The 16,044-nt window shown below is 41.0% G+C and overlaps 1 protein-coding gene across 2 annotated transcripts in view; it reads left to right on the top strand.

Annotated features, from left to right (window-relative positions):
- The first annotated feature begins 8,616 nt into the window (after positions 1-8,616).
- The window catches only part of SLC1A7 (solute carrier family 1 member 7), a 120,342-nt gene continuing 112,914 nt past the window's right edge, over positions 8,617-16,044 (top strand). For both annotated transcript variants that reach the window (XM_082266029.1, XM_082266028.1), the window contains exon 1: positions 8,617-8,799. In XM_082266029.1, coding sequence (XP_082122155.1) covers positions 8,659-8,799 — 141 coding nt within the window. In that variant the 5' untranslated portion in view covers positions 8,617-8,658. The remainder of the gene's footprint in view (positions 8,800-16,044) is intronic.

Genomic DNA, 16,044 nt, shown 5'->3' with positions numbered 1-16,044 from the left:
AACAAGACAAAAAAAAAAAAGTGACATTATTAAAGTAATCAGCGCTATAAATGTGCACTTTTACTGTATAAATGACACTGGCAGGGAAGGGGTTAATACTGGGGGTGATCAAAGGGGTTAAAGTGGAGTTCCAGCCTCAAAACGAAAATTTGACATCCGCTTGCTCTAAGTAACCTGAAAAAGAAGTGGATAATCACAATTTTTTTTTTTGCTTTACTTACCTTGTTTTTGAAGAAAGTATACTCACCTTCCTTCCACTTCCTCCCTCTGCGGCCGCGGCCCGCGCCGTCACTTCCTGCTTGCATTGACTCCTGGGAGCTGAAAGTCATCCCTCCCAGGAGTCAATGCGCTTCCCTGCTAAACAGCTTCTAGGCATGCCCAGAAGTTGTGCAGGGATGACGCGCCTGCACTGGAAGTGACGAGCAGGGCCGGTGCAGGGCATTCTGGGACTCCGACGTCACCGAAGAGGACACGCTGGCTTCAGCTGCCCTCACCTGATATGGCAGCGCTGAAAAAGACATTTTCAAGGTAAGTATTTCTTCTAAAAGGTAAGTGAACCCGGGGACAGTTCAGAGGCTATCATTGCTGAAATGCACTAGCCCTGACTGTCCCGGGGGTATTTTTATTGAAAACATTTTTTTGAGGCCGGAACTCCGCTTTAACCACTTAAGCCCCGGAAGATTTTACCCCCTTCCTGACCAGGGGGTATTTTGCGATTCGGCACTGCGTGACTTTAACGGACAATTGCGCGGTCGTGGCGACGCTGTACCTAAACGAATTTGACATCCTTTTTTTCCCACAAACAGAGCTTTCTTTTGGTGGTATTTGATCACCTGTGCGATTTTTTGATCACGCGCTATAAACAAAAAAAGAGCGTCAATTTTGCAAAAATAACCATATTTTTCACATTTTTTTATATGAAATTCCCCCCAAAAAAAAAGTAAAAATCAAAATTTTTAAAAATTTTCGGCCAATTTGTTTTATGCTACATATGTTTGGTAAAAAAAATCGCAAAAAGCGTATTTTGATTGGTTTGCGCAAAAGTTATCGCGTTTACTAACAAAGGGAAAGATTTTTGTCATTTTTGTTGTTTTTTTTTTTAACGCGTAATGGCGGCGATCTGCGATTTTTTTTTGCGGTACCGCGACATTGGGGCGGACAGATCGGACCCTTGACTGACATTTGTGACACTTTTGGGGTTACCAGTGACATTTCTACAGTAATCAGTGCTATACATATGCACTGTTACTGTAAAAATACACTGGTTGTGAAGGGGTTAACTTTATTTGGGAGGGAGGGGCTGTGTGTATCCCTAGGGGCGTGCTTTCTACTGTGATTGGCTGTGGCTTGAGCTGTAAGGACACTGATCAACGGATCTACATACTAGATCCGTTTTATCAGTGTCTTTACAGCGAGGAGAATGACAGGTGGCTTGTTTACACAAGCTGCCTGACATTCTCCCTCTCCCCCGCCGATCGCTGAGTGACCGGCGGACATCGGGTCCGCTGGTCACACGCGCGGGGGGGTCCGTGACCACGCGGGAGCGGGAGCGCGCCTCTGGGGGCGCGCGCTCGCTCCCTAGACCCTCACAAGCTAGTGACGTAGCCCTACGTCACTTTGCCTGTGAGGGGCTGACTGCCGACGTAGATCAGCGTTAGGCAGTCAGCAAGTGGTTAATGTATGCCTAAATATGCTTACTCACTGTGGGGGGGATGGTTCTGTGACAGGCACAGACAGATCGGGGTTTCAGCTTAGCTGAAACTTCTAATCTCTCCCTGCCTGTCTGACAGAAGACTCGCTTGCTTTGTTTACATAAGCAGGTGGGTCTTCTGTCAGTTTCTCTGACGATCGTGGCCCGCCTCCCGCTAGGTCTAAACACAGCGGAAGCACGGATCCGGCGGCGTGTGCGCCGCCGAGACCTTGTGCACAAAATAACGTAGTACTACGTGATTTTGCGCAGCCGAGCCGCCCTGCCGCAGTTATACTACGGTGGGCGTTTGGCAAGAGGTTACATTTTAAATTATTAAAAGTGCTTTTTTTACCACTACTATTACTTTATATTGGGTTTTGAAATTTACAAATGCAGCAATTTAGAAACTGGTTGAAAAGGTTTAGCTTTGGGAAACACTTTTTGATAGATAGATCAAAAGTGTATTTTATATTCAACTATATAGATCAGAAAACAATACGGGACAAATGAGGAGGACAGAGGGACTTTGCTCCAAATCTGGGACAGTCCCTTGAAATCAGGGACAGCTGGGAACCACGGTTCCATAGTGACTATGCAGCCGCTGCATCCCAATCGACATGAATGGGAGTGTGTGGAGATGCAGAAAACACCTGTGTGTCCCCATGTGGGCAAATCACAGCCCTCACTCAGGGGTACGGTGTAGTACGCCCCAAATTAATAAGGCCTAACATGCACTGCGTATCCATTTTGAATGCACAAGAATGGACGTGTAATATTTTATTCCATTGTGGATGGCGATCCAAACACCTTCCATTCACATGTATACCTCAACATGGTGCTTCCCTTTGCAAAGAATACCCAAAACATGCAAGGAAAAAAAAAAAAGCATTTTTACTTGCACATGATTGAATAATAGAAGTCAGCAGAGCTTCCCCTCATTTACCAACCTCTGGAGCAACTGAACTTGCAGAGTGTATTTGTCTTTAGTAAATGAACCCCTGTGTGTTGAGTTGTGGTACACTGCAGCTGCATGAAGATGCTATTCAATGAATGTCACCACAGTGCACCAACGCATTTAATGTGCCTTACTGCACATTGCATTCACCCTCAATTACCACAGATCAGCTGGTGTGAATGGGCGCTTAGAGTAAAAAAATTGGGTAAGAATAACTTTATTAAATTAATACTGATTATTTGATTGTTATTATTATAACTACAGTAAAACCTTGGATTGCGAGCATAATTTGTTCCGGAAACATGCTTGTAATCCAAAGCACTCTTATATCAAAGCGAATTTCCCCATAAGAAATAATGGAAACTCAGATGATCCGTTCCACAACCATTTATTCATAAGTCTTTCAGTTTATAGTCCATATAAAAAGATTATAGCATTGCGATAGGTTATATAACCATAAAATGTTCATCCACAAATAGCTGCTTCTATAAGGGTATTAGAAGCAAAATCCAGCAGGAGCTACAGGGTATCAAAGAGAAGAGAGGCGCCTCTAAGTGTAGCAATATGGTTCCATTTAATGAAGGTACAACATTTAGCAACTCACATGGTTGATGAATAAAACAGGCACATCTAAGTATGCAGGCATCCGGGGTAAAGCTGTCCACATAGACTATCTTCTGCACCGCCGGCTGCCAGTCTGTAATCCTGACCGGGAAGACCACCCTGCAGTAAAGCGATCTGAAAGCGAGGGGCAGCATGGAAAGGATGATGTAGATGGCGGTGAGGAGGATGATCTATGTGGACAGCTTTACCCCGGATGCCTGCATACTTAGATGTGCCTGTTCCAATCATCAACCATGTGAGTTACTAAATGTTGTACCTTCATTAAATTGAACCATATTGCTACACTTAGAGGCGCCTCTCTTCTCTTTTATACTTAGCTGTGCCTTGAGGCTACTTGTATATCAAGTCAAAATTTATTTAAAAATTTTGCTTGTCTTGCAAAGCGCTCTTATACCAAGTTACTCTCAAACCAAGGTTTTACTGTAGAAGCATAACCACTCACTAAATAATTGTTAGTTTAATTATTTATCCGTATAATTTGTCCTTTTTTAACCTGATTCTTTATTATTTGTAATGCATGGTTTATAAATACTTTTTTTTTTTTTCAAATTCAATGTTTATTGAGGAGGGAAAGGTATACAAGTCAACAAAGGCAGTGAATTAAAATACAGCCGAACATCAAGAAAACAGCGTAACATGAGGCGTAAATCATATAAACATAGCCGTATGCGAGGAATGATAATATACAGTGCATCAGAGTATGTCTCAGGATGGCAGGTTCCCAGAGAGAACCACACCCCTACCGGCATCTGTCACATGGCCAGCATACCGGAGTGTGGAGGGCATCTCACGGGGTCGCCAATCCGAGAAACCACATGAAGGCAGTAGTGTCATGCATACCTTACAGGAACGGGAGAAATTTTCAAAGAAAACAGGTAGAAGAAGGATAGAGCAAAGATCAGGAAGTGCCATATAAATACTTTTTATATATTTTTTTTTTATTTAGAAAGATATGCATTTGAAAACAAGTATATAATGTAAATAGTATACACATAGCAGTTGTTCTGTGGGACAGACTATATAATGTTGTCTTCTTTGAGTTATGTCAGCATGAGAGGAAGATCTCATGCTGTAAATCCAAACTGGACATCAATACATCACGGACATGGACAAAGGTTGACGCGTTTCACGAGTTTACACTCGCCTACTCATAACCACGATATGAGTAAGCGAGTGTAAACTCGTGAAACGCGTCCACCTTTGTCCTTGTCCGTGATGTATTGATGTCCAGTTTGGATTTACAGTTGTGAATAAACTTCACATGTTTACTTACATTGGAGTGAGGTCATCACTTTGTGTTTGAGGATACTGCTAGTGTGTTTTCTGATTTTGGTGGAGTTGGATTAGAACACCTGTCAGTTTGTATTGCTGTCTGTGTCCCCATTAGGGAGATTCACCCTCTCGTTTTGTCCTGCTTACTGTTATCCTCGAAAGTGAAAGCAAAAGAAAATCCCAAATCTTGGATTGACCCCAGTACTGTAATAGAGGGGACATTTTCCAATGGGAACACTAGTTCTGGTGACCCTGGTGACACCCTGGGATTGCCTCTCTTTGGAGAGATTTCATCTCACTTCCTGTTTTCGTTATGTTACAGGAAGTGAAGGGAAATCTCCCCTATGGAAAAGATGGCAAAAAAAAAAAAAAAAAAACCTGACTTGATGTATAACTCTCCCTTAAACTGGCCATACATTATACAATTTTCTTATTTAATTTCCTTTAGCTTTACCTTCAACTATGTAGTTCAAGGACCTGCCTGATTGCATACAAATTGAAAGTGTTTAGGTATGACCTCATATTATATGGTTTTGATAAATTTGAAGGAAAATTGTACAAGAGAATTGTATAATATATGGTCAGTCTTACTCTTTAGTTACACATTAATGTCTCGTAAAGCCATGCTGCTGGAAGTTTTTCGCTCTATGTAGGGTTTTATGTTTATGGAGAGCAGGCTTAATGAACCAAGAAAAATGATTAGGAACCGATTGGATGGTTTTAAGATAAGACTTGGGTGGCTGAATTTAGACTGCCTGTAGCAGATAAAGGATCTCAGGGGTAGTACAGTTTGTTTGATATTACATCTTCTCATCCAGGAGAAACTCAGTTTGGGCCAATGTGTCAGTTAGTTATAAAGGTTGTTATGGGGTGGGGGGTAAAGTAAGCGCAGGGTGTTGTCATAAATTGTCAGGCAGTTGAATGGCCAGGTACCTGATATGGGAAAGGGCCCATTAGTTGACCTTAAGCCTTTGCAAGGCTTTTATGTTACCGCTCAATTCAGGGCCTCAGAGTTTGGGTGAAAGTTGGATAGCTTCCTAAGCTTCGAAAATTCGGCAATAAGGTTAGGGGTTACCATGTCAGGATTACAAATAAAGAGGAGAAGGCCATCTGCATAGTGTCATTATTATTTAAAGCTTTCATTTACATTTATCTAGTAACAGTAACTGCTGTAAATAACTAAATTATTTATTATATAACATATTGTTTGTTGTAAACCTCTTTAATGAAAAATGAACAAAGCTTATCACTCCGTAGTATGTACTTACCTCAATCCAAAGCACCTATTGTGGTTTCTGTCTTCCCTTTGCTATCTGCATTAGTCACTTCTAACACTCTGGAGACAGAGATGTATAGTAACGAAGTAGAACTACTTAAGTACTGTACTTAAGTACCGAAATGCGGTATCTGTACTTTCCTAGAGTAGAATTTTTTTCTCCTACTTCTACTTTTACTTCACTACATTTTTTCGATGATTTCGATACTTCTACTCAAGTATTTTTTTTTTTGTGCTGCATAGTTACTCGTTACTTTTAAAAAAATTACCACTGCCAGGACAGTAGATGGCAGGTTGCATAAAGCTCAAAAAAATGTGTATAATGTCATTTGTAAATCAGCGCATACGAAAATAAAGGCTGTGTATAATAAAAGCTGCTATACCAAATCTTTCCAATAAAAATAAAATATGAAACAAACAAATAAATGGTGCTACAGCGCTTAAAGTGCATCAAGAAACTACTAACAAACACAGGTTAATCATTTGAAATAATAAAAAACAATATGATGTTCAAACGTTTGACTTCTTTCTTTAATAACTACATAACACAGTACTTGTACTTCTACTTTCAGTACTTGAGTAGAATTTTTTTTTCAAAACTACTAGTACTTTTTACTTTTAGTACTTAAGTAGCAACTTTTTTTAAAAAACTACTTGCAATACTTAAGTAAAAAAAATGTCGAATACTTTAGTACTTCTACTTAAGTAACTTTTTCTGTGAGCACTTCCACTTCTACTCAAGTCACTTTTTGATCGAGCACTTGTACTTTTACTCAAGTAGAACTTTCGAGTACTTTATACAAGTCTGTCTGGAGATGGCCACAACCCCCCTCCCACACACAGACAGGGATTGACAGCTTTAGCTGTTCATGTTTCCCTATGAAACTGTGAGAAGAGAGGGGGTGTCAATTCTCTCCATTCAGGTCTAAGATTGCACTCAGCTGTCCTCTCTGTGCTCTGCAGTGTAAGACATCAGATTCCCACCCCCTGCCTGCTGGAGTTTAGAAATAGCCTTTGATCTGTATGTTTTAGAAGGCTGTAAAGCACAGGTGTCAAACCCAAGGCCCATGGGCCGAATGCGGCCACCCAGGCTATTTCACCCCTCGCACCTCTCCTGCAGCTGCAGCACCCCCCTGTCTCAGTAGTTGGCAGCAGAGTGGACAGAAATCCTTTGCCAGATCCAGCGCCTCTCTGCAGCTCCTGAAAGGCTCGTCTTTGCCCACCCTCCCCCCCCCTTCTCAGCAGTCCGAAGCAGAGAGGAGGGCAGAACTCCTCCTACGGATCCTGCCCCACTATGTGCAGCTGCAAAACCACCTTGTCTCTGCCACCCCTGGTCTCAGCGTTCAGTAGACTCTGGAAGCTGACTCCAGCCCTCCTCTGGTCCTCCTCCAGACCCTGTACTTTCTTCCTCCCAGGTCCACCCGCATCGTCTTCCTGGAAGTAGCACAAGGCAAGGGGGTGCTTTGTGATGTAAGGAAGGGTGGGTGACTCTTGACATCTCATATAAGGGTGTAAGGGTGCGTTGGGTGCTCTGGTCATCTAATCTTAAAGATATAACTGGCCCTTTGAGGGCAACCATAATGCAGATGTGGCCTACGATGAAATTGAGTTTGACACCCCTGCTGTAAAGAAAAGAGGGTTGCAGATAAACCGGTACAACTTAAGTATGAGGGTTTGTATCATCTGAGGCTTGCCACTTCACTGGCTATATGTAAGGGTTACAATCACTTTAATTATTACTCCATCCAATGAATAGGAACCTCATTAGAGATCTCTTGCACTTTAAGTTCTATATTTTAAGAACAGCCATTAGTCACCATTTTTGTACACCAATTGTGTGTTCTTTGTATTCCACAGGTGTGGGTTTATAAACAGATGAAAAATGCACAGTGAATGTTGTGGATTTGAATCTGCTTTGCACACTGCCCTTTTTTGCCATATTAGAACATTTCTAAGGTACATAATAATAATAATAATAATATTAGCAATAATAATAATAATAATGTAATAGTCATTGTACAAAACAATAGTTAGCAATTGATAAGAATATTGAATTATCAGTCAGAATGATTTTCCAGCTTGTTGGAAAATCCATTATCTACCAAAAGCCGTTTCCTACAAATGTTATCGGTACAAGCATCTATTCATTGTACAGGTCAGTCTGAAACATATCTTCTACCATCAAGCAAGCAACAGCCAATCAGCTTACAATTATATGAATTACATACAATAAAATACAATGTTTTGTATTTGTTGATATCAAATCTTTTAGAATCCGATGAAAATCATTATATGTACAGTTAGTGGTATAAGGCAGCATAGCCCGTGTGACACATCATCATACAATAAACAGATTTTGGAAGTAAAAGGTTAAAAGTAGAGTTTTATTTTTTTAGAGCTCAGCTGTCTGCAATATGATAGATCTGCTGTGTGTTAGAGCACAATGTGAGCACAATGGTAATTATTAATATAAATATCTGTGCATTTTCTTTTCTTAGTCTTTTGCTTTTCCTGTTTCTAATAAAAATCTGCTTTCCTTTATGTTTCTCTTGTCTTGTATCCTTTATTTTTGTGCAGTCATATTCTTTTCAAATTATCCCGAGCTCCCTAATCTCCTCCCAGGCTCCTAATGATGAAGTCAGTAATAGGATTGGGGGTATTAATTTGGGACAGTAATGCCAGCTGCAGGCTGTGTGGCTTATGGGTGAGGGGTGACCTTGCGGGTTGGCCAGCCTGCGCTAGCTTTGATCTGATCTCTGGGGGAACGTGAGTTGGCTTGTCACAGAGCGGCGGAGTCCCTCTGTGGGACGCTGATCCTCCCCTGGAAGCCATAAGGACACCATGGCAGGGGCCCTGGATGCTGTACTGGCCAGAGCCAAAGATGTGTGCAAAAGGAATGGGCTGCTTATTCTTTCCGTATTGTCTGTTATTGTGGGATGTCTTCTGGGATTCTTCCTCAGGACCAGGAGGCTCAGTGAGCAGGTCAGTATCACACTTTCATAGTTGCGGACGGTCTCATATAACTTCCAGTGTGCAGTGTTTTTGCAGAAGCTTTACATTTACATAATTAGGTATGACATTTTTATTCTACTATATGTCAACACAATCGCTAAAACCTGATGTAAGCTTTAAATCTGCAGTTTTTAGTGAAATAATACCTGGAGATCTTACAATGAAAGTCCTTGTTCAGGCATTTCCTGCTAGAGGGTGACAACATTCTGTTCCTATCCTCCAATTGGGCCCCTGTGTTGCCAAACTTGTAAAATGCAAGTGGCTATTTCAACACAAATTACACAGGCATGGTCCTCTGTTGCCGCTATCAGAAAACCCTTTCTGAGAAATGCCATGCAGCCATCGCTGGATTGCATGTAGACACGAAGTAGCTGCAAAGAAGATGAAGCAGCACTAAGATGCAAAAATATATTTAGGATTTACATCTGCTTTGACTGATATACAGTATACTGTATATATATATATATATATATATATATATATATATATATATATATATACACTATATTACCAAAAGTATTGACACACCTGCCATTACATGCACATGAACTTTATTGGCATCCCAGTCTTAGTCCGTAGGGTTCAACTCTTCTGTGAAGGCCGTCCACAAGGTTTAGGAGTGTGTCCATGGGAATTTTTAACCATTCTTTCAGAAGTGCATTTGTGAGGTCAGGCACTGAGGTGGACGCGATGGCCTGGCTCGCAATCCCTGCTCTTATTCATCTCAAAGGTGTTTTATCGGGTTGAGGTCAGGACTTTGTGCAGGTCAGTCAAGTTCCTCCACCCCAAACTCATTCATCTATGTCTTTATTGACCTTGATTTGGTCCAAATCATTTGGTGGAGAGCAGAGGCCTTCTTGTCCAACATCAGTGCCTGACCTCACAAATGTGCTTCTGGAAGAATGATCAAATATTCCCATAGACACACTCCTAAACCTTGTGGACAGCCTTCCCAGAAGTGTTGAAGCTGTTATACCTGCAAACGGTGGGCCAACTTAATATTGAACTCTACAGATTAACACTGGGATGCCATTAAAGCTTGTGTGCGTGTAAAGGCAGGCGTCCCAATACCTTTGGTAATATAGTGTATTACACAGTATATATGGAGAGTGAGAGATGGTGTTGCACCATGAGATGAAAAAACATACTTGACACTTTTCTGAAATCTGCACTTTTGGGGTCTGGCCTGGCCTGTTTTCTTCATAGCCTATGAGTGGGTTCTACAGCAGCGAATTGAAGGGTTTAGAGCAATACTACAGGTATGGTCTTGCTCCTTATAGTGCATATTATTTAGCCCCGTGTTTTATTAAAAGGGAGAGTATAGTGTATTTTCAGTGCATATATTGAGTTAAAAAAAATTTTAATGTCCCTAAATACATTTTTAAATGACTTTCACATGTTTATAATTCTGCTTTCAAATATTGTTGTTGTTTTTTCTGAATGTACAGATTTCTAGATTAGCCACTAGAGGGACCTCTCAATGCAATTTCTCTTGTACACTATGGGGTTGATTTACAATAGGCTGTTCATTTTGCAAAGGGGTTTTCCTCAGAGCTTAGTGAATGAGGTGAAACCCTGCTGACTCCCATAATCCAATCATATGCAAGCAAAAATACTATTTTTATTATTTTCATGGCACGTGATTAGGCATTCTTTGCAAAGTGAAATTTCACCACATTCATTAAGCTTTGGGGCTTCAAAATGCAATTTCACTTTCAAAGTGTACAAACTATTTGCCTTTAGTAAATCTTTAGTAAATTAATCCCTCTATGGCTAATAGTTTGTGGACATCTTACCATTACACCTATATGAGCTTGTAGGAAATCCCATTGCAAAACCAAGGAAAAGCCTCCACTGTTCTGGGAAGAATTTCTACAAGAATTTTATGTTGTTTGTGGGAATGTGTGTCCATTCATCCAAAAGAGCATTTGTAAAGTCAAGTAATGCTGTTGAACAAGATGTGGTTCGCAACCAGCATTTTAAATTTATTGAAAGGTATTCAATAGGGGTTCAGGTCTCTGTGCAGGCCATTTGAGTTCCTCTACACGAAACTGGTCAAACATGTCTGTATGAACCTGGTTTTGAGCACATGAATGTAATATTCTGGAGAGGTGTTCACATGTTTGGCCATATAGTGTATCGTTGCTGAGATAAGATTTCAACAGTAAATGAAATATTTGCAACGGCTCAGCCAACCCATAGACCTGCATTGTGAGAAAATGCAGTAAATCACAACCATTGTGTAGCACTGTAAAGCAGGAAGCAGAGCCTGCTATGTAATGCACAAATATGGCTACCCCCATGCACAGATGTAATTATAAATTATGCATGGAAACAAGAATATTACTACTTCCCTCTAGGCAGACGCCATATGAAGTCCTGGGGTTTAAGTGGTTATGCTGGGATGATGCCTGCAGCTACAGGCATCTTCCTGGTATCAAACTTTACAGCCAGTGATGCTGTTTTCTGTAGAAGTGATTTGAGTGGCTATGGAGCCACTCGGTCAGTTCTATAGGTGGTGGAAAGAGGTGACCCGCCACCACCACCTTTCCTTGGCTCTCCCATGGAACATCGCCCAGGGAGCCCAGGACTGCACCCACAGGCAGTATCTCCATCAGTGAACAGAGAGAGAGGAACTGACATTGTTCCTCCCTCTCTGTGACCCCAGAAACTGGAAGCGATGAGGGTTGTTTGTTTACCTGCCCATTAACCTGGCCAAGAAAGCAGGCCATCAGACCAATCCCGGGTCTTTCATGGCCCATGTTGTTCATCCCTTATGATAACAATAAAGTTGATAAAACATTTTAAAAGACCAGGGACAGAGTAAAAAAAAAAGTAATAATAAAAAAAAAAAAAAAGAAAAGTGCTCCTGTGCCACCGTGCTCGTGCTGAAATGTAAATGGTAAATCGCACTATTCATGAGGCATCATCCCGAACATCAAAGCATGAGCAATAATTCTAGCACCAGACCTCCTGTGTAACTCTAAGCTGTTAGCTTGTAAAGGCTTTAAAAAAAAAAAAATATTTTATTTAGTGTTTGAAATAGATATATAGATAAAAGTGAGATACAGCAAAAGTGAGTAGAGTTTGTTCAACAGTATCAAAGAATAATAACCAGGATATACAGGTGCATGAATACCATAAGATGCAATAAAAATAGGCAACACAATGCACAAAATATGCAAGCATTCCTGCAAAGTCCTAGTGATAAATTTCTCGCATGAAGCGTGGAGAGAACACTAACACACAGGTTGGATGATTCTCACCAAAATAATAATGTGTAGGAAGAACTATAACCAAAGAAGAGTGTTAATGAGGTTGCAGTTCTGGTGGTAATTACAGGCAGGGCTGTAGATACATTTTTGTTCTGGGGGGGTTCAGCAGTAGGTACTAAGTAAAAGTCTTTTTAAAAAAAAACAAATTGCGCCAAATTAAAAAAAAAATGGAAAAAGGAAAAAACTACGTGTTGCTCATATCACATTCTTAATTCTATTTTCTCAGATACTCTTGAAAATTGAGCCTGATTTCAGTTTTGCCTTCCAGTTCTTATGAACATTGCCCAGTTTGGTTGGCTATTGTCCAGCCTCAAACTGGGTACTGGCTGAAAGAAAAAAAAACTGACAAATCACTGTACTAAAACTCGCTGTGTTAGTATAGCGATCTCCCCAGCTGTGCTATTGTGTTCCCCTCCCCCTCAGCCATTGGACTGCCCACAGGGTGGTGCACTGTAATAGCCAATCTTACTGGGCAGGTGCAAAGGGAACCATCTTGTGGAAGGAAGCACTCCCTGATTTTCTTGTTAACCTGGCATACCAGACAAGAGAAGCGGCATTGTGCATTGTTCATACATACAGAACATACCTCACAACTTCCAAGCTTCCGAGAATGAGGGACATGACATGGAGGAAGTGACTTGCGGCATGCGTAGCTCTATGCAGCAAAAAAGTGGGTGTGGCAAAACATTAGAGTTGGAGGGTCTAAGAGACATGGTTAAACAAAACATGGGCTTCCTTGTACCTATAAAATACATTGAGGCCGGGGCCTCCATAATTGCTGTTGTGTTAGCTTGTTAGGCCCTGACTTTTCACATGTTGCAATTTTCGATCTTTACTGGGGAGATGCAAAGGGCATAATCTTGTGGAAGGAAGCAGCAAAGCACACACTGATTTTTTGTTAAATAGGAATACAGGACAAGAGAAGTTGTACTTTGCAGACACAGCAGAGTCCATACATACAGAAAAAGAGAAGATACTTCTCTTTTTCTGAAAAAAAGAAGAATGCGGTGCACCCGGGAAACACAACAGTATCACAACAGCAATGGAAGACTCAGCCCAGCCTTAGTCGATGTCATTAAGGTCCTGTTCATATGTAGTGATTTGGGATCACGAGCTGGCAGTATTCCCGATATTCTGCCTGCAATTCCAAATCACACTGCAATGCTGGCAAAACGCAGCACGTGTGTTTGTGTTCCATTCATTTTTAGTGGCACCAAAACATGGTGTGGTTTTGGATCCTTGTGTGATAAATCGCTCAACAATCACAGCAAAATCACACCACATTTTGGTGTCACTAAAAATGAATAGAACACAAACACACATGCTGCGTTTTGCCAGCATTGCCGTGCAATTTGGATTGGAATCTGGGTGTGGCAGCGGGCGGAATCACAGGGATATTCTGCCCACAATCCCAAATTGCTACATGTGAACAGTCAGGGCATAACAGGCTAACACAACCGCAATTATAGAAGACTCAGCACCCAGCACCTCAGTCAACAAACTTTGCCAGCAGTTCCCACAATCTCAGATACCTAGTTATAGTATGAATCAATGACAGGAAGAAATTCTGCTCTACAGTTTTAGCCTGAAGAGCACACAAGGGAAAGAGGCACACACACACACACACACACACACACTGGCCACCGCCTTTTTACTGCGGCAATGTGGCTCTGCTGCGCGAATCGACGTAGACCTACGTCGGTCGCGCGCAGGCAGCTAGGGGGGTGAGCCACTCGGCAGCGGGGAAGCCGATGCACGGGTCAGGCGGCTCCGATGAAGAGGCGAAGCCTCGAAACGTGTTAGCTGTCAACTATCTTGACTGTGGACTGTAATTTGATGGAATGTGTCATACGTATCTGATATGCTGGCTTACAACTTATGTTTGTGAGTATTTCTATTTTTACTTGATATTAATAAAGCCCTATTGAGGATGATGTGCTAGGCCAGTGCGCCCTCTTTTTGTTTTTGTTTGTAGCTTGTGGTCGACCACCCAGGTCGTAGTGGGCAGCAAGGCCATGCCATTGAGGATGCCAAGTAGGAGTCCCGTGATAGGAGTGAAGTGGGAGCTCTGTATCTGAGCGCAGGAGTTAGATGCTTTGCATCACAATTTTCTTTTGAAACTTTTGTACCTAGGAGCCTGAGCCTGTGCAGGATACACTGGATATTTTTCAGCCCGGAAAGCCCAGGTGCTGCATACAATCACCCATAGATATGAATGGCTGTACTGGGGCATACACCAGTGCACGAGTAAACACAAGTATAGCGTATGGGCATATGCAATAAATAAACTGAAGAGTTTATTTTGAACAAATCAAGAACACAGTATTTTGTACCATATGGACATGGTTATTTTGGACAGCCAGTGATTATCCAGACTGATGGATCAGAATTATAGATCTTATGGCAGGTAAAACAATCCATGAATTTTTATCTAACCTGTGAATTGAGCTGTCTGCCTATGGTTCTCATTTAAAGGAGAGCACAGCTCCATATACTGCCCCTTGTCCTCTTCTTCAACCCTGTCATATAAAAACCAGATCAGACTTACCCCCCCTCAATCCTGGCACTATACACTGCAGCTAGGCCTCCATCTTCGAGGCCATCCCCTGCAGAACAAAGGGCGAGGGGGGAAATGGAGCTTTAGGTTCCAAATTCTTGAAATACAGAAAGAAGCATCAGAGCATAACTGGATGATGTTAATTTTATTTGTTGATTAAAAAAAGTCATAAAAAAACCAATGCGTTTCGGGGCAACACTACTCCCCGTTCCTCAAGGCTGAATACAGGATAGAAGCAGTGATGTCACAGATTTATCTAAGAACCAGTATTGACTTCTGCACATGGCCTAACAACTTGCCACTGCTGGTCAGGAACTGCTTTCAAGTTTTTAGGCTTTGCTCACACCCTGTGCAGAGAAATTAGTTTTTCTGCATGCGTTCTGCAAGAGCACAGGAAAAAAAAAAACAATTGTTCACTGTGTGCCCTGTTCACACCGCAGCACCGGTATCGCGCGCAGATTTTTCTGCGCAGAAATCTGCAACGTGTATAAAAATTACTGAAACGCACACAGAGATGTATAGTAACTAAGTAGAACTACTTCACTACTGTACTTAAGTACCGAAAGGCGGTATCTGTACTTTCCTGGAGTAGAATTTTTTTCTCCTACTTCCACTTTTACTTCACTACATTTTTTCAATGATTTCAATACTTCTACTCCGATATTTTTTTTTATGCTGCATAGTTACTCGTTACTATTATAAAAATTACCACTGCCAGAACAGTAGATGGCAGGTTTCATGAAGCTCAAAACATGTATTATCAGCGCATACGAAAATAAATGCTACTGTATGTATAAATAAAAGCTGCATTTGAAATAATAAAAAACAATATGATGTTCAAACTTTTGACTTCTTTCTTTAATAACTACATTACACAGTACTTGTACTTTTACTTTCAGTACTTGAGTAGCAATTTTTTTTTCAAAACTACTGGTACTTTTACTTTTAGTACTTGAGTAGCAAAATTAAAAAAAAAACTACTTGCAATACTTAAGTACAAAAAATGTTGAATACTTTAGTACTTCTACTCAAGTCTCTTTTTGATCGAGCACTTCCACTTCTACTCAAGTCACTTTTTGATCGAGCACTTGTACTTTTACTCAAGTATGGGTTTCGAGTACTTTATACAATTCTGAACGCGCATGAAAACTGATGTTTTTCTGTGTGTATGGTGTCAATGGGGCCTTACTGTGGAAAGTTCAATACTCCTTCCAGCAAGAACACTGAGAGAAATAAACTCTGAGAGGGGTTCTAAATGTAGCACCCTCTTCAGAATTTTATAGAAATCAGATTTTTGTAAAAAAAAAAGCTTTATTTTATTTTTATTTTTTTTTGATGTACATACAGTGTATACAATTTTACAGTGAAATCACTTTTTGCAGT

The sequence above is a fragment of the Pelophylax lessonae genome (genome assembly GCF_965119305.1).
Source record: "Pelophylax lessonae genome assembly, chromosome: 8".
NCBI classification, from domain to species: Eukaryota; Metazoa; Chordata; class Amphibia; order Anura; family Ranidae; genus Pelophylax; species Pelophylax lessonae.
This window is presented reverse-complemented; position numbering and strand designations above follow the sequence as displayed.